The 18,318-nt window shown below is 43.4% G+C and overlaps 2 protein-coding genes and 1 long non-coding RNA gene across 5 annotated transcripts in view; 2 read left to right on the forward strand and 1 right to left on the reverse strand.

Moving 5' to 3' along the window:
* IGF2R (insulin like growth factor 2 receptor) overlaps positions 1–5,564 on the forward strand; it is a 58,192-nt gene extending 52,628 nt beyond the window's left edge. For all 3 annotated transcript variants that reach the window (XM_032920184.1, XM_032920186.1, XM_030498891.1), the window contains 3 exons: positions 879–1,043; positions 1,689–1,758; positions 2,134–5,564. In XM_032920184.1, the coding sequence (XP_032776075.1) occupies positions 879–1,043; positions 1,689–1,758; positions 2,134–2,526 (628 nt within the window). In that variant the 3' untranslated portion in view covers positions 2,527–5,564. The remainder of the gene's footprint in view (positions 1–878; positions 1,044–1,688; positions 1,759–2,133) is intronic.
* LOC115613471 lies at positions 679–7,114 on the reverse strand. The gene is made up of 2 exons (XR_003993396.1): positions 6,812–7,114; positions 679–1,025 (listed from the first exon to the last, which is right to left on the reverse strand). It is a non-coding gene; the product is annotated as an uncharacterized LOC115613471 (long non-coding RNA).
* Positions 6,160–17,233, forward strand: SLC22A2 (solute carrier family 22 member 2). Its single transcript, XM_030498894.2, has 11 exons — positions 6,160–6,705; positions 8,929–9,032; positions 10,141–10,295; positions 12,206–12,374; positions 13,374–13,488; positions 13,581–13,687; positions 14,415–14,629; positions 14,819–14,927; positions 15,291–15,403; positions 16,479–16,578; positions 17,076–17,233. The coding sequence occupies exons 1-11, from the start codon at positions 6,295–6,297 to the stop codon at positions 17,140–17,142; spliced, it is 1,665 nt and encodes a 554-aa protein (XP_030354754.1). The 5' UTR covers positions 6,160–6,294; the 3' UTR covers positions 17,143–17,233.
* The last annotated feature ends 1,085 nt before the right edge of the window (positions 17,234–18,318 follow it).

Genomic DNA, 18,318 nt, shown 5'->3' on the forward strand with positions numbered 1-18,318 from the left:
CACAGTGGAATTAATATTGTTTTCACTAAATAAAACCTACTGTAGCTGACAGAACATGCTGTTTCATGTTGCTGAGAGGAGTAACCAGGTTTGAGATAAGGTTTTTTTTGTCCTCCTTGCCTTACTGCTTGGAAAACTTTGAAGCTGTCTGCCTACTCTCTTTAGGCTGGAGTGAAAATCATTACAGGTCTTAGAGGAGCAATGAGGTATTTCTGGAATTAATTATCAACTTATTCTACAGTTCCAAAAAGGAGAAATGAGGTGACAGTGTTAAAAGCAGAGTGACTGTATCTAGGTGCTTACAAGCATTCTTGACATGTATGTAGCCTCACATGTACATGTAGCCTATAACATGTAGGCATCCTCACTGTGAAGAATGGGGTGACTACTTCTCTATAGGACTGTTCACTTCCTGGCTACTGCTTTGAAAACACAGGGAAACTCTTTATTCTGATTTACACAAGCAAATAGCTATTGAGGGGGTTTGCTCTGTGTAGTCAGCTGGAAGGTAAATAATTGCTGTAGCCTTTGCAGGTTGCTCAAGTGCAGGTTTGGTTCTAAAATAGCAACTTTGTGTGGATATCTGCTGCTGTGTAAGCTCTAGAGTGCCTAATTGTGCACTTCAGTCTTGACTGTAATCAGTTTTTATACACTGTTAGAAAGCATACCAGGATGTAGGCACAGTACATACATTTTCATTTTTTCAGTGATTTTAATTAAAATGAAATCCACTAAATTAAATTCTTCATAGCTGTTAGGTAGGACCAACAAGATGGTGTGGCGTATTCAAATTCTTTGAATTTGCTGTTTCTAATCCAGTTTGATGCAACCGGTCAATAGATCTTACTCATCCTTTTCTTCCCAATTTACGTTGATAGATCAACCAATGATCCAGGAAGCAATGAGCATGAGACAGATCAGGAGGCCCAAGTACATAAAGGCCTTTCAAGGAGAAGTCAGGCTGTTGGGGCAGTGCTGAGTGTCCTCCTTGTGGTTCTCACTGCGTGCTTAATAATCTTGCTGTTCTACAAAAAAGAGAGAAGGTAAGAAATGATTGGGAGGCTTTCAAAGTTTCATTGGTAGGATGTGGTTTCCTCAGTGAGAGAGAAGTAGTGAACTTTAGAGAGTTAAGTTCTGGTTTTCAGTTGGCAGCCTCAACAGTCAAAGTGCTTGGGTTTTTTTGTTTTTAATTCCCCATTAATTATTGTCTGAAGGCCTGTGTAAAGAGGACGGGAATACACAATTGAATTGGGCTAGTCTTTGTTGTGTACTACTACTAATTAAGGAGGATAAAACAATGTGACAATATTTTTAGTATTTTATCTCTCTCTCCTTTCATGGTGTCAAGCTGGAGCCATACAACAGTAGCAAGGAATAAGTGCAAATCCTGCTGATTCTCTACTTTCCAGACAAGTTTGTTTGTTTGTTTGTTTGTTTTTTGTTTTACCTTAAACATAAAGGCTAGAGGTGTTTCAGAACAGTCACCCTGAAGCTGTGGCAAAGAGGAAGATGTACATCATCATTAACTTGATTTTGTTAGAGTGGTTCAGAGTCAAGTGTCACTATGTAATAGCTTGCAGCTTGCTTGGTGAAATGCTTTATGTTGATGGTGAAAATCCAGTGAAGAAAAGTGAGGGGTAATAAGGGGGATACACTCTTCCTAATGGAGTATTCTTCCTTTTCTTTAGGGAAATCGTCATAAACAAGATAACAAACTGCTGCAGAAGAACATCTGGTGTTTCCTACAAATACACAAAGGTAATACAGTGGCAAAATCAAAGATTTTGTTTCCTGTTGAATTTTCTTCAGTGCATGGAAACCATACTGTGTGGCTTCGGGAAAGCCACATCGCTGAGATATCTACATTTATATTGTGAAATGGGAAAGGCAGTTTGGAGTTGAAGAAATGAAGAGCAGTCCATAAATAGCCAAATAACACATAAATGTACAGGAAGAGCAAGAAGTCTGTTTCAGACATAGTGAAAAGCATGCCATTGCAGTATTATTATCTTATGACCTAAGACTATGTGTGGTGTGGGGTCTGATAACTGGGGAAATCAGTGTGTGGCAGACTCTGGAGTGGTATACACAATCTTCTCCTGCATTGTGAGTCTTTGGGTTTTTTTCTTGCAGATAAACAGTGAAGAAGCTGCTAATGAGAATGAAACAGAGTGGCTTATGGAGGAAATTGCAGCACCAAATCAAAAAACAACAAAAGGAGGGCAGGAGAATGGTCACGTTACTGCCAAGTCTGTTACATCTGAAGCCTTTACCTCTCTCCATGTGGATGACCTGGACAGTGAGGATGAAGTGTTAACCATTCCAGATGTAAAGATTCAGACAGGAAGAGGACTAGACAAGCACCCACAAAAGAAACTGCCCAGTCTTGGCAGTGATAAAGCTTATTTGCTGAATGGGGGAAAGGAAAAGAAAGGAAAAGCCAAGCCAGGCCAGCAGCAGACACAGAACTCTACAAATACAGTATCGTTTCATGATGATAGTGATGAGGACTTGTTGAATATTTAATAACCCCTTGTGCCTAATCAGATATATATGTATAGAGAGATTATATATAATGGGACAACATTTCCAACCAAATAAGAGGACTTCAGCCTGAAAAATTTTTCTGAATTTTGCCTTTAACAAGAAACCATTGAAAAGGGAAGAAGAGAGAGATTTCTTGGTTGTTTACAATGATCTGTTCAGCAATGACTGGGCTCCCAGTTGGCTGAGCTACATTGATTCTCTCTAGCCAGGACACACATTTTTTTCTTTGTTTTTTTTTAAGCCTCAGCATAGGTGTTAAATGCTTGCTTAAAAAAGAGAAACCTTTGAAAGGAAGGGATTAAGGCTGAATGAAGCCCCTGGCTCCTGAGTCTCAAGTGATCTGACTACTAGCATTTTAACTCCTTGTATTTATTGATCCTCACTACTCAGGTTTGCTTAATAGCAACATGTTCTTCCTGCCGGCAGGGTATTATTCTGTGGGTTCACCCATTGTAAGACAAGGAAAAATATAACTTGTGTGTTGGGATGATTTGATGTAAATTTTGGAACTGGTCTAATTTATCCTGTAAATTTGAGTATCCATTCTAATTTAAACAGATCATTGGTTCAAAGGTATTGACTGAAAGGTACAACTCTGTATAGCTTTAGCCTGAAATGGTTGCTGTTGTTTGCATGATATTTTTTTGGTACTGGTCACATGACTGACTTCATCAGTATTTGCCTAAGCAGCTGATAAGCACCCAAAGATTTATTATTTCTTTTTCCTAGATTATGGCTGGACTAGGCTGACTGCACAGAGAACCAGCTTGCAAAGACATAGAGGCATAATTCCTGTTATACAATCTGCACTGCCCAGTTCGTCATCACCAAGAGAAGTCCAACAGCTAGAGGAGCCCTAGTTGGCACAATACCTCTCTCTGGTATTAATTAGAAGAAAAAAAAAATTTAGGCCAATGTTTTCTGATAGCCTGAAGTTCTAGCTCTATGTTACAGTCCTGGCCATGGTCATTGATTTGAAATGTTGCTGGCAATGAATGCAAGTCAGCTTTCCTCTAGCAGTCTTGCTCTCCTCCAAGTGTTTCCTATATTAAATTATGGGCAGTGATAGGGTTTCAAAGCATTGTGCAAGTACATGCATTGGTCAGAATTTTTTGAGACTTCTCATTGTTCCTTTTCGCTGGCGTTCTCAGTTTCAACAATGGTTTCTTTTTATAAAAACCTCCATTTTGAATCAAAATAGTGTAATATAAAGTATTCAGCTATTTCAATAAAAGAGATGAAGTGGGTATTCCAAATCCCACATCTCAGGTTTGGAATCTTTCTTACACTAGTCTGTAATGCTGCTCCTCAGCCTGGTGATACCCTTTTTTGCTGTGATTGCTAGTATCTTAATTGCATGACTCAAAACAAGAACCAATGTTTGGTGACAAAGATTAGAATATATAGGCAAGTCCCAGTGGTGTATTCTTTCTTTTATCAGACTTGGGCTTTCCTTCTCTTGTATTGTTACAGGTGAAGCTGTAAATCAGTTTGGCTATAGCTGCATCTTGTCATACTTAAAAGCATATTTTTTGTATTTAGCATTAGGTTAACTTGGGGGACTGAGAGGCTTAACAGTGTGTTTTTAATACTGTCAGTTACCATTGCAACATTTCTCTTGATGTTGAAGAATGCTGCTTTCCTTCCCCAAGTCTTTAAGGCTGGCATCTTAGAGTTGTTTGATCCATGAACCGCTGCACTATGTGACTTCCCATGTATTAAGGCGTAGCACCGCATGGGCTCTTAATTGTAACTGTGCCTAACAAGGCTTAGATAGAACAGAGGTACTCTGCCTGTTTATCTGAGCAGTGATGTATTTCTAGTATCAATGACGTATTTTTAATACGCCCCTGACAGTAGTGAGTGACTTTGCCTAGTCTTGGAACTATTGTCCGCTTTTTATCTAGGCATTTGTAGGTATGCTGACTGAATCATGTCCTGTTCAGAGCTGGGTCTGTGGCTTGCTTCACCAGGCTATTTTTCCAGTAGAATACCCTGCTTATCCATAGGGAGGGAAGTCAGAATAGTGGGGGTCAGGTGACTTTGTACAAATGACTGGGCCAGGAGCAGAAACCCTGCCAGCCAACAGCACGACTCCCTGGTAAGCGAGCCTCTAAGACACCAGCCTGCATGGCACAGTGCCACCCAAACCCTGTCTGGACTGCGGACAGGGGAAATTGGGGGGAAAAAAGGCCCAGTCTGGATCTAACTTTTTTAGTTCATGTGGAACTTAACGCACGCCATTACCAGCTGTTTAAACAAAACCACTAGGAAAGAAGCGATGTGAGGTTTTGGGGTGTGTTTTTTAAGGTGCTGCCTAATGGCTTTCAACTTCACCCACTTCTCAAGCAGACGTGGATTTCAGTTTCCTTGGCTCAGCTGACCACACACATCCTCCTGATGAGGGCAGCTGTGGGGACAGGCTGTGAGTGTGATGTCTGCTGTGCACTTCTGTGGCCCTGTCCCCCTCCCCTGCAGCCACAGAGGTGAAAGTCTGGTCCAGGGTGGTGCTGTGCTGGTAATGCAGCTGCGTGTGGCCACAGGAGAAGAGTTCTTGTTGCCTTGCTTATAGCTATTCCTGGTGGAGGAGAGGAGGGGGCACATCTGCATGATGCAGGGAATGATCTCAGATTGCTGCTCTACAAAGCAGCTTTCACAGGTGGTTAGGCCATTGTTGCTCTGTGGCTGATGGGCAGTAGGATGAGGTGAAGAATTAGTTCTGTTTCTGTCCCCAGGCCAAAATGGCCTTCTAACTGGTTTCTTTTTTGGAGCGTATTGAGAGGAGGTGTTAAAGTTATTTATTTATTTATTTCATTGTCGCCTAAACTGTTAAAGTTGCTTTCCAGACCCTTTTTCACTTTTTTTTTTCCATCTTTAAAAGGTTGCCTTCATGCTGTTCTTCGATGGAAGCAGCTGTTGTCAGCAAAAGATTTTGGAGTAGCTGGTATCTATCCATAGGCAGCACAAAGCCCTGTTGGAGCCTAATGTAACTGGATTTATTTTGGGTGCCCCACAAGGAAGTCTATGTAAAGTCTTACTGGTCTCCTATGATAAAAAACAGCTGTTTTGTCTGTAAGCATTGTATGTTACAGCTTCCCACAGCTATTCCCAGTGCCTAATTCTCTAGTGAACACTTTTTATCGGTGCAAAAATATGGTTGGGTGAAAACTCTGTTCCCTGATACAGGTGGGGAGAGCTTTTCCTTAGAAACTGAGGAGTGTGGAGAGTAAGGGGCGAGACACACATGATACTGAAGTTTGCAAAAGGCTTTTCCTTTACTGTCACATGGCTCACCATACAGACACTTGTATTTCACAGTGTACTTACCTATTCTTTATAGAGCCTGGTTAATAAGCATTGCTCGCATGTGGTGTGCAGCAACCGCTACACTAAACTTGTGTAATGCTGGTATGTTGGAGAAGTTTTCCATTTATGCTTGCTCCTTAAAATGCCTCAGCTGGCTTGCCTAATAAAAAAAAAACCAACCTAGGGGCTTTTCTAGAGGATAGGAACATATATGCGCTCTGATTAGGGATTAAATGCAAATTCTCCTGGGTGAATTAAGGTCTGATTTCAATTGAAACCTAAAAAATAAAGCTTGCAACATGTAGTTTAATAATTTATGGAGTTACTCTTGACTTTTGGTCAAATGTCTTTGTTACTTAAATAGCTTTGCTGCCAACTAAATTTATCAGTGCTGCAGAGAGGACCTAGATGAGTGTTTTCTGATGTGGTTTTGATGCTAAAATGCCAACCCTCGATGACATTTTAGAGCATGTTGGAGAATTTGACAAGTTCCAGAAGCAAACCTTCTTTGTCCTGTGTTTGCTTTCCGCTGCCTTCACCCCGGTCTATGTGGGTGTTGTCTTCTTTGGGTTCATCCCTGAGCACCGCTGCTTCAGCCCCGGGGTTGCTGAGCTGAGCCAGCGCTGTGGCTGGAGCCTGGAGGAGCAGCTTAATCACACAGTGCCTGAGTGGGGTGGCCATGGGGCCAATTTCGGCAGCCGCTGCAGGAGGTATGAGGTGGACTGGAACGCAACGGGTGTCAGCTGCACCGACCCCCTCGGCAGCCTTAGGGGCAACCGGAGCACTGTCCCCGTCGGGCCCTGCCGGCACGGCTGGGTCTACGACTCCCCCAGGACCTCTCTCGTGACCGAGGTAAAAACAAACACCCCTTTCCCCTGTCTCCTCTGTTACAGATAAGCTGAGGGATGTGGGAGAGGGTTGGCATAGCCTTGGCTGTGTTAAAAAGGCTCCCACTTACCTGGATGGGGGATCCTCTCTCACTGTGAACTTGCGCTGGGTGCTTTCCAAGTTGTCTTCCCTCTGCCCTCGCTGTGAAGTGTTACCTTGGCTGCTCAGGAGGCTTATATCTCCCGCTGGGGAGCAAAGCGTATTTCAGCAAATAAATCCCCAGGCAGATAAAGTCCAGTTCTGAATGAAACTCCTGTCACATGAGAGAGAGGTCCAGTTGGTGGAGGTGTGTAAACAGTGCCTGTGAAGGAGCAGCAGCTTGCAGCACTGCAAACAAAACCTGCTGATCCTCGAGCGGGCACACTGCACAGACCTCCCTCCCAGTCTTCCTGGGATCCACACCCAGATGTGGAAGTCTTTATGTCTTTCCCTCTCTTTTTTAAGGAAGAAAGTTTTTTAAAGTTGGTTTAAAATACAATGGAATGGCAATGGGTGGGAGGGGAAAGGTAATCACTTCCCAAAATAAAATAGCTTAAGACAGGAATGAACTGCAGAAGAGCTATGACTGCTTTGTGTTCTCAGATGTGTGAATAAACTGAAAATGGTACTTCACCTACTTAAAACACCTAAACCCCTGAAGTACTCTAAAAATCTGGGATGAAGATCTTGATTGCATCGTAGAAAGTTCCACCAAATTCTTAGAGATGGTGGAAGTCAGGATTCTTTCCCCCATATACCTAACACAAACACAGGAGCAGGTAAATTCTGTGCTATAGCAACCTCAATATTTATAATTTTGTAAGAGACTGGAGGTAGATTTTAGTTGGTATGCTGTAAGTGTACTTCTTTCAGCCAAGCGTGGACTGGGTGATACTAAAGTGAGGAAGTTGGACAACTCAAACAGAGAGTGACTCAGGACTTCTACAAAGCGACAGGCATATCTTGCTGCAAAACGCTGGAGCAGATGGTGTGACCCAGATGCCCCCACCATGATCCCCTGAGATTCTGGGAAGTTGAAAACTTGCAGTCTGTGTGGATTTGTGCTGCAGTCATGCTCTAGCATCAGTTGTCTTCCCTTTTCTTCTGCAGGGGGTGCAAGGCCAGTCCTGCGGGCTGCTTCCTGCACAGAATAACCAGGAACATCACACGCCTCTCTGTGCATTTGGCAATGTGTTTCTGGTTATAACTGTGTCTGTGAAGGCTCTCTGGCTCTGTTATAGTGTCCCTTTCTCTGGCAGCTAAGCAACAGAAAGGACAGGGCAGAGTAAAACATGTTATTTTGCCTGAAGCTAAAAATTTGCACATGGAAGAGTATTCTCATGGGAAGACCCACAGAGCATCAGGAGGAATATTTGGGTTTATGTTGTTTAAAGATGCATAGCTTCAAATAAACCCAGCAGCCAGCAGGATGGGAAGGAGTTCTCAGTCATGTTAGGACAGGTTTTTGAAGTGACTTACTCTCTACGTAGCTTTTATGTGTATCTACAATTAAGATATGAGAACTAAGGCTAGATGGCAAATACATGTGGGTATCCATGTGGTATAAAGCTTGGTTCTTGGTACAAAATACCTGGTCTCTAGACACATTAGGCTGTAGGAAAATTTGGTTGAGCAAAAGGCCAGAGCAGAGACAAAATGCTGTGGCCTCGGGCAGATGCAGATCCCTCCTTCCACCCTCCTTCTGGGAGCCAGTACTCCATGGGAAGTGGGACAAGGCAGGCTTCTGCAAGCATCTAGGATACTTTTTATGGAGTCCTGAAGGGTGCGCAGGGACTATTGTGGTCTGTAAAGGTATGAGGCAACCAGAAATGCCTAGGAAGGTTCACAGTCACCTATAAAAAAAGCTGTTTGAAAAGCCCAGGGTGATCATCAGGTCCATGCTGGCTTGATCAACAAGACCTAACACAAATTAGGGTCTTGATCTTGCCAGGTAATAATAATTCACTTATGTTCTTTCCAGTAATGAGAGATGAGACATGAATGGGAAATACCAATAAACTGCTGAAGGGCCTGATCCTGTTTGTAATGTTGGACACTTAATTAAGTCAGTAGGATTTCTGGGTGCTGATAAAACAGGCAGAGACCCAGAAACAAGTTTAAATCTTTAACCGAAGTAAAGACGACCTGTGGATGTGAGCCCCGGTCTTCATTTCAGTCTTTTGCTTCTACCTGTGGTTGCTCCTTCAGTTTAACCTGGTGTGTGAGGACTCCTGGAAGCTGGACCTCTTTCAGTCTTCTGTGAATGCTGGGTTTTTCATTGGCTCCATAAACATTGGCTACATAGCAGACAGGTACGTGTGGGCTGACAGCAAAACCCTCTGACCTCCCTTATCAGCTCCGTTCACCAGCTAAGCTTAGATGAAAGCAGAGAAAACTTGTGCAACTGCTGTCCTCTCTGTTCCTCTCAAAACAAGGCAAACCACCTGGTGTGCAGTCATGGTATGAGAAGCAAGTGCACTGCCTCTTAGGTCGTACATGGTGGTTCGTACAGATCTCCTGGCTGGAGAGTCCTGCAGCACCTGCGGGGACTACTGTGGGAACGTACACCCCAAAATCCCTACCATGCCACACCAGATCCCTGGGCTGTTAACTGAAGGCAGGAAACACTTGTTTGGAACCCTCAGTTGATCCGTCACACTCTGTGTGACTGTAGCTTGGAAACAGATTGCTTCATTTGGACAGTCTGAAATAGTAGACACAGATAGGTACAGCAGCATCTGTTTAACTCTGTGCAGCAGATTTCTGTTTAAAAGCAGAAATCCCCATGTCCTGGAATCTTTAGCTCCTGGCTCTGAGACAGGAGAGCTTCTGCCCTAGCCCAGACGGATGGCATTAAAAAGAAACAAATGCCAGTATCTGAAGGCCCATTTTCCGCCTTGTTCCCCTCCTGCCTAGGACCGTTAGTACAGCAGGCTCTGAGCTGCTCCACGTGTGGAATGCAGCCCATTGACAACAACATCCATACATACTAGATTTTTTGAGATAAAGATTGTAGTATATAAATCGGTTAAATCTGCAGCATGCAGACATCTAATCACAATATTAACCCATACTTCTTTTTCACCTGTGTTGTAAGGAAAAAAAAAAAAAAGATTACTAATCTGCCTGTTCTAAAATTCAGGGATAACAGTTGTAGTCCAAATATATGTAAATATGGGACTATTGTTCTTTAACTTAGGAAGTTTTTCTCTTTCCTGAAAGCCTTTGTGGAACTGCAGAGCAATTAGCACAGTAACCTTTCAGGGAATAGAAAAGCAGATAAATGAGTAATGGGCTAAGAATAAATGTCAGTATGTACTTACCCTTTGTATAGGAATTTATTTTTTTATTTTAAGATGCACAAAGCTTTTACTAGCTTAAAACTAGCATTTGATTTACATACGTTATCTTCCAATCCAGGTTTGGCCGTAAATTTTGCCTCATAAATACAATTCTTGCAAACGTTGTCTTTGGAATCCTTCTGGTCTTTGTGCCCACCTACCTGTGGATAGTCATCATCCGGTTCTTCCAAGGGCTGGTCAGCAAGGGCTGCTGGACCGCAGGCTACATCCTGGGTGAGTTCAGACCTTTTCCCAGGGGCAAGAGTGACTGCTGAAGATGAAGAAGGAAAGCCCTAACTTCCCCCAAGACCCGAAACCAAGGAAACACCAACAAACTCCTGAACACAATCATTTTTAAAATGCCCCGTGCTCTTTTATCAGAGTTTTCTCCATCTTTGGCTTCTCAGCATAGTTTCAAGCCTGCTCCAGACCAGTCACAGGTGGGGTGATGACAGAAGAGGCCACCAAAGCAGCAGGCAGAGGGTGGGGAAAATTGGAGGCATTTTTATGACATAAAGAGCATTAAAGGGCTAGCAGAGGCTTCACAACCTAAAAATAACTGAAGAACAGCATGTACTTGCTGAGAAAAAGACAAGCTGTTTGGGTATCCATGCACTTGTCTGAGTGGAGGGCAACCCTGGGGATTGCAAATTAGTGTGAGGAGCCAGGCTGTGCTGGTGCTTCTCCCAGTGCCTTACACTGGTAGTGTCTGGTGGTGAAGCACGGGTTGAGGGCAGCTCAGGGCAGCTTTCTGGTGGAGCTGCCTGGGACTCCTCTGACTTCTCTGGTGTGGAATTCAAGTTCTTGTCAAAAATACCCCAAACCAAGCAATCACCAAAGCAGCGAATTAAATATTTTGAATGCTGCCCAATAGAGCCTTCTCTGCATTAGCTCTGGGTGATCCTGTTCACCGTGGTAGTGGTAAGAATGTGAAGGTCGACACTGTAAATGTCCATTAAGTCTTTTAGCAGAGACATCTTGCTAGTGCAGTTATCTAAGTGTCTGATCTAAATAAAATAAAAACATCTAGCCCGCAGTCCAGACCATCTTCTGCCAAGACACGATTGTTCCTTCCTGTGCATATTCTAGATGCTTGCTTGGCCTCTTAAATCTTTTCCTGGCACAAACTAAATCTTCATCACCTCTTCTGGGGAACTTTATGCCATTTTAGAGCACAAAATCGCTTTCAGTACAATGACTGGCCTTATGTGATATTTTCCTGCAGTTATACTTTGTAATTCCATATTTTTTCATGAAAGTCTCTCATGAACGAGGTGTCACCCAGAATCAGTCCCAAACCCCCTTTAGATTTGAATCCTCTCCTTAAGGATAGGCCAATACTGAATGCCCAGGGAAGGGTACAAGGACAGGGCAATCTTGTTATCGTGCTCTCCTGGGACACTGGTCTACCCTTCACCTGCTTTTGGCTCAGTCCTACTTAGCTTCAGGAGATGTCTTTGTGCATCATTTGGCCAAGCAGTATTGGCTAGTATGTGGCTCCAAAACACAGCACTTCCTTCAGAACTGCTTTCTGTTCTTTTCCTTGTTGGTTTGCTTTCTTGAAATCACACAACCATATGCAAAACTTTGAGTGTGCTTGTGCCTGCCTGCTGAATAGTTACTTTTAGCCGTGTATCAATCAGAAATAATCACTAGGTTATTGTGTGGGTCCTGTGATGTGCAGCTGCGAAGTGCAGATGCCATCTGTGGTACAAGCATTTCTTATACTTGGAGTGAAATGCAGGCTGAAAAGCTGCACTTCAAAAACAAAATAATTGGCCTTGCTGTTGGGTTGGAGACATGATGTAGGATGGCGTTAGACAAAATACATCTGTGCGCTCTGATGCATGTTTGATTTACTCAGAGATTTCTGTGACAGAGGACAGTACTGGATGCCAATGTAAGAGCAGGAATAGTGTTTTCTCCTCTGCTGGATTTTGGGTGACAGAAAAGCAAATCTGCCTCTGTGAGCACCAGGGAATTTTGTCCAGAAGCTTTATGCTGGGAAGACCAGGATTACCAATACAGCTTCTTCAGAGCATTAATGCAGCATTGGTCTTCCAGTGTCCCTACACAGCAAGTTACTCCTGTGCTGAGCAGTCATGGCTGAGCTGTCATTGACCTGTCTTTGTGCGTGTTTGCAGTGACAGAAGTTGTTGGTCCGAAGTACCGGAGGACGGTGGGCATCCTCTACCAGACAGCCTTCTCCATTGGGCTCCTGGTCTTTGATGCCATTGCTTATGCCATCTCTCACTGGCGGTGGCTGCAGCTCACCGTCACCCTGCCGAGCTCCTTCTTCCTGCTCTACTACTGGTAAACGGGCTTTTGTTGTACCGCTGCCCACAACCTGAAAACCACCTTCTCCTGCTTCCTCAGGCTCGATACGGAGGGAGGTTTGGCATTGCTTTTTGGTTGTGTGCACCTCTTAGTGCAAAGAGGAGGTTCACAGCAAAAAGGAGAGGAAATAGGACTGCTCTCAACTGGGACTTCAGTGCATCTTAGCCTGTGCACCACACCTGACATGTATTTAAAAGTTAGACCACTTTGAAAACAACTTGTGGAGAGTGGTGTAATATCACTTATTATATTTGTTAAGCATTTCATAAATGGAAAGAAGTGCTTTGGCATAATTTAGTAGATCCTACACTGAAAAAATGGTTATTGAGGGATTGTTGAAGGCTAAGAGGTTATGTTTACATGTTCTACATAACCTCTAACTGTAAGAGGTTATGTTTACATGTTCTTTTAAGGAAAAAAAATTGAAGCTTTTTGTGGCCTAAGCAAAAGAAGACACGTGGGTTCACTTTTATTTTGGATTCTCTCCTCTCTCTTTAATTGGTATTTTTCAGTTTCAGTGCTTTGGATTTGAGAAATTGTCTGGCTGGGTCGAGAGGTGAGGAATAGTAGAAAGATTTGTTGTCTTCCTTTCTCCATATTTGTGAATTGGTAAGCCAGTTCTAGCTCGCTTACTTCTTCTTAACTTGTGATGGCACAACTGGAAATTGGCTCCTGACGAGGAGCCAGTTTGTAGTAAACAGGCTGAATAAAATGCTACTGCTACTCTCACTTAAAGCCTTTCCCTGATTTATCTTTAGTAAACTCATACCTAAAACCACTACCACAACTGCTCCTCTTCCCACTTCAACAGTGGGATGTACTACTTTTCCTGGTGGTGGTGGAACACATGAAAACCAACCAACCAAAAACCCACCTGGTCTCTCTTCATCCAAAGCACTCTCTCCAGTCTCCATACAGGGGAGCACTATATGGGCTTTATACTTTGGTATGTAATATCTTCCACTTGCATTGTAGGTGCCTCCCAGAGTCTCCCAGGTGGCTGATATCTCAAGGAAAAAATGACAAAGCTATGAAAATTGTCAGTGATATGGCTAAAACAAATCAGAAAAAGATGCCTTCCCATTTTGAGGTGAGCTCAGGGTTTGCTTGTGCATGTAAGTAAGCATCACTGTAGTTCCTCACAGTAGAAACTTACAGTACTTTGTACTGACTCTTCTACAGGATATTAAATTTGAAGAGGATGATGGTGGAAAGCAGAATCCTTCCATCTTTGACCTCGTCAGGACACCACAGATGAGAAAAAACACATTCATTTTGATGTACAACTGGTAAGACGATAATGTTGGAGAACTATTTTTGAAGCTGTGGTTTTGAAGGCTCCGACAGGCTACAGACCTCTGTTCTCCAACTGGCTAACTGTTGTGGTTTAAGCCCAGCTGGTAACTCAGCACCACACAGTCATTTGCTCACCCCTCTCACTTCCCCCTACCACGGGCAGGATGGCGAGGAGAATCAAAATAATGTAAACCACACATTGAGATAAGAACAGTTTAATAACTAAAGTACAATATGCTGCTGCTGCTACGACTACTACTAATAATAATGATAAGGGAAATAATAAGGGAAGAGAATATAAAACTAAAAGGGAAAAGAGAAAAAACCCCAATAAATGCAAGTGCTGCACAATACAATTGCTCACCACCCGCCGACTGATACCTGACCCAAGCAGTGATCTGGTCCCTTCGAGCGACTTCCCCCCGTTTATATACTGGGCATGATGTGCTGTGGTATGGAATACCCCTTTGACTAGTTTGGGTTAGGTGTCCTGCCTCTGCCTCCTCCCGGCTTCTCGTGCCTCTCCTCACTTGCAGAGCATGAGACTGAAAAGTCCTTGATCGGAGTAAACATTACTTAGAAACAACTAAAAACATGGGTGTGTTATCAGCACTGTTCTCAGATTAAAGCCAAAACATAGCACTGCACCACCTAATAAAAAATAGCTGCTGTAGCTGAAACAAGGATGCTAACAAAGCCAGGATGTTCTTCTCCACCCAGGTTCACAAGCTCCATCCTCTACCAGGGGCTCATCATGCACATGGGAGTAGCTGCTGGGAACATGTATCTGGATTTCCTCTACTCTGCACTTGTTGAGCTCCCAGCTGCCTTCATCATCATCATCACTATTGACCGCGTTGGGCGGCGCTACCCCTGGGCTGCGGCCAATGTGGTGGCTGGGGTTGCCTGCCTTGTCACAGCCCTGATCCCAGAGGGTGAGTCACCTGCGTGAGGCCACATCGGGGTTCTTCCCATTCCCTCGTTCACACAGGTGAAACAAGGCCCCTTAGAAACATCAAGTGACATGGGATCAGAGGTCCCCCTAAAATAACATTGCTGTATTAGTTGATACCTGCTGAATTGCGGGGATACTTTTAGGTATGCTGAACGCATTTTCTCTGCAGACATACATTGGCTAAAAGTGGCTGCTGCTTGCATCGGGAGAATGGGAATCACAATGGCTTTTGAAATGGTTTGCTTTGTAAACACCGAACTATATCCAACATACATCAGGTAGGTGCATCCTCCTCCCTATTGGCTTTTTGCTCTGGAAACAAATAGTTCAGGCCAATGTGTATGTTTATGCTAAATAAAGTTATCCTCAAATGCTTCAGAGCTGCACAAGGACTGGTGAACATAAAGCGGGTGAAACACAATAAAAATGCTCAAAAAAGGTAGCTTAACAAAGAAGACAAATGTTCTTGAAGGCAGATGAAAACTCATGTAATCGAAATAAATGGAACGGTAGAGAAAATCAGGGTGGACGAAGTCCCACGTAGTGCTTGGATTTGCCCCATGCAAGGGTCAGAGATCTGATCCATCCCTTTCCATCTGCAGTACTCTGATGCTAACGTGATCCCTCTGTTATTGAACCAGGAACCTCGGGGTGATGGTCTGCTCCTCCTTGTGTGATGTTGGTGGAGTCATCGTCCCATTCATTGTGTACAGACTGGTGGAAGTGTGGCACGATCTGCCTCTCATAGTCTTTAGTAAGTGCTGCCTTACCTCCTTGCTAGCCACTTCTGGGGTGCTGCAGTGGGGCCCAAGTTTCAAAGGGAAGGAGAAGCCACTGAGGCAGTTGCTCCAAGTTCAGCAGAAGTCCCTTGCTGTCTGCACAAGCCACAGTCTCAGTTTATAACAACCTGAATCTTGTTTATGCATTCATGTCTCCTTTGCCCTTATTATTTTCCCTTGCATTGTAAAGGAAGTTAGAGGTGAATAGAGGTTCGACAGATGGCAAAGATTTGAGAAACATTTTGGTGAGACTAATATTTGGTGGACTCAAATCTGATGAATTACAACTCTTCTGTGAGGTATATAGTTTCAGTCCAGGAGCCAAAACCTAGAATTTCACATCACTGCCTATTTAATGGTGTACAAGTGTGGCTCTTACACTTCTGCATTTCTGACAGTCTGTTAACTGGCTATTCTCCAGCTATTTGGAAAAAGGTTGGTAAACAGATGGAAGATAAGTGTTTTCAGACTAGTGATATGAACCATCTGGTCAGGGTCTGCAGAACTTTTCTGAATCTTTAGATCAGCATACTATTTATAGAGAAATGTCTTGAATGGCAATATGCAGCTTTTAATAGACAGGACGTCTAGGAGGGTGATTAGTAGATTTAAAATATAGATGCCAAATACGTACAAAGTGGGTAAAATTTATCAGTGGGAAAGTTAATCACATTGTGTAGGAGATAATACATTCTGTATGTATTTTCAAATCTCATGTGAACAGCAGAAATGCTGGATCCATTTCCTACCATACTCTCACACTAGAAAAGGTTCTTTCGTCTATAAAAGAGGGCTTGTCTGCCCAGACTGAGTTGCCCTGTTTTAGTGCATAACTCGCAACTGAACTCGGCTTATTGCTATCTCCACATGGCAGCCACATCCTTCAGAGGGGGCATGGCATTTTTTTCACATAGAGAATTGTGCACGTCTTGTAGAAGAATGAAATAAAATGCCATTTACAAGTCCTTTGTGTCAGGCAGCAGAAAGTGGTGTGTGCGCTGGAAATTGGTATATGCTAACAAGCTCTTTGTGTATCTGTTTGATTTGCAGCTGTCCTTGGTTTGATTGCGGGTGGATTGGTGTTGCTTCTACCTGAAACTAAAGGAAGAGTTTTGCCTGAGACTGTTGAAGATGTTGAAAACTTTCACAGGTAAGCCAGGAAAATTTCAGCAGATTTCACTTGAAATAGTGAAAAATCCCTGCCCAGAGCTCCCTGGGGAAGCTCAGGGTTACTTGACTGCCTCCTGTATTTCCAAGAAGTTGCTAGTCAGTTCCTAGGGTCCTGTTGGAGAGGTTTTGGATTCTTTTTATCATTTGTCTACCTAGGTATGTGAAAACAAGAAGCATGGGCTTTACTGGCCTGTGCATAACAGCACTAGTCTCTCAAACCTGCTGCAACACTATTATGGACAATTTTATTTGTCCTTAAAAAAAACCTAATAATGGAACAGAAGAAGGGCAGTCTCGATAGCAGCTACTTGTGTGATGGGTGAAACACCACTATCTACTGAGGAGCCAGAGCAAACCTAGAGGATTAGGTGCTCATTTTCTCTGGGGCAGAGGCAGAGCAAGTGAAGTACTGGAAGTTAGTTGCTCACTGAACACCTTCATTCCTGGTTTGCTGGTCATGTCTTGTTATTCTTGCAGGAAAAGTGCTCCAAAGGCCAAAAAAATCTATCTCCACGTCCAAACGTCAGAAGTAGCAGATGACTGAAGAAGGCATAACTCTTCCTGGACAGACTGCTTTAGGGCACTAGCATAGAAAGGCAAATTGCAATATAAATACTCTCTCAAAAGTCTTGCCTGTTTGTTTGTGTCCCCCCTCCCTGTCTATTCTTTATTATACAATGTTTAGGGTTTTCTGATGGGAATGTCCCTGTAACTGCATAGCTGCTTCCTTCTCTGATAAATATTGTTTAGGACTGGGAAATTTTTGTATTGGCTGTGTGGACGTCAACATGGGGACAGATCTTAGCTTGGGAGTGCTGGAATCCATCCCAAAAAAACTTTATATGCTTCCATGAAGTCTGACTTTGTTGTTTTGTCTTATAAAGGGGCTGTATAATATAACAGAGATTTACCTCTCTTGTGGAACTGAGGTGACTACAAACCTTTTACAACCTTGTTACAACTTGCAACAGATTTGCACAGACTTTTTCTTTACTACCCCTTACGTGTTATGGTGCTCCTGTGAGTCCATATGTACAGTAGCCCTCACTGGGGGTTTTACTGGCAATCCTCAGACTCACAAGGATGAGCATGTGGCAACTCGAGAGCAGGAAAAGGGGTGCATGGGAGAAAGACTTATAGTCCTTCATAAGGTAATAGCTTTGTTCAGTTTTCAATGTGTAACCACTACATTTTCTTGTCTTGTTAAATATGATCTTCATAGTGGATAATCCTTTTTTCTTTTTTTTTTTTGGTCCTGCACTGGGTCTGCCAGGAAATTCCCAGCATCCTTCCCAAATTTCCTAATCCATCCCATTAAGCAGCACTAACAGACTGGGGGTTGCAGAAGGAAAAAGCACAATGGTACTGTGGCTTTCCTTCACTGTTCATGTTTCTGACCCTCAGCACTACTGGGGAACATTGTTTTTCAGTAAGGATGCTGTAAGCAGGGCACAAGCTAGTGCTGTCCTGTAATGATCACCTGCAGGGAGAGAGCTTCCAGCTGAGCAAAGCATTACTGGAGTCTTGCAGGCAGGGTGAAATTCACCCAGGATTGCTTCCCGGTGCAGTGGTACGGTGACCTTGCCCTTTCTTTCAACTGGCCTGAGCCTCAGTTAATGTTCAGTGTTGCTGTGGTGGCCTCAAAGGCAGGGAAGCATGTTGTCCAGTGAAGCAGGACCGTGACAAGGTTGCTCTGAGAAGGGACGGATCAGGAATGATG

This window comes from Strigops habroptila, chromosome 10 (assembly GCF_004027225.2).
Source record: "Strigops habroptila isolate Jane chromosome 10, bStrHab1.2.pri, whole genome shotgun sequence".
Classification (NCBI taxonomy): domain Eukaryota; kingdom Metazoa; phylum Chordata; class Aves; order Psittaciformes; family Psittacidae; genus Strigops; species Strigops habroptila.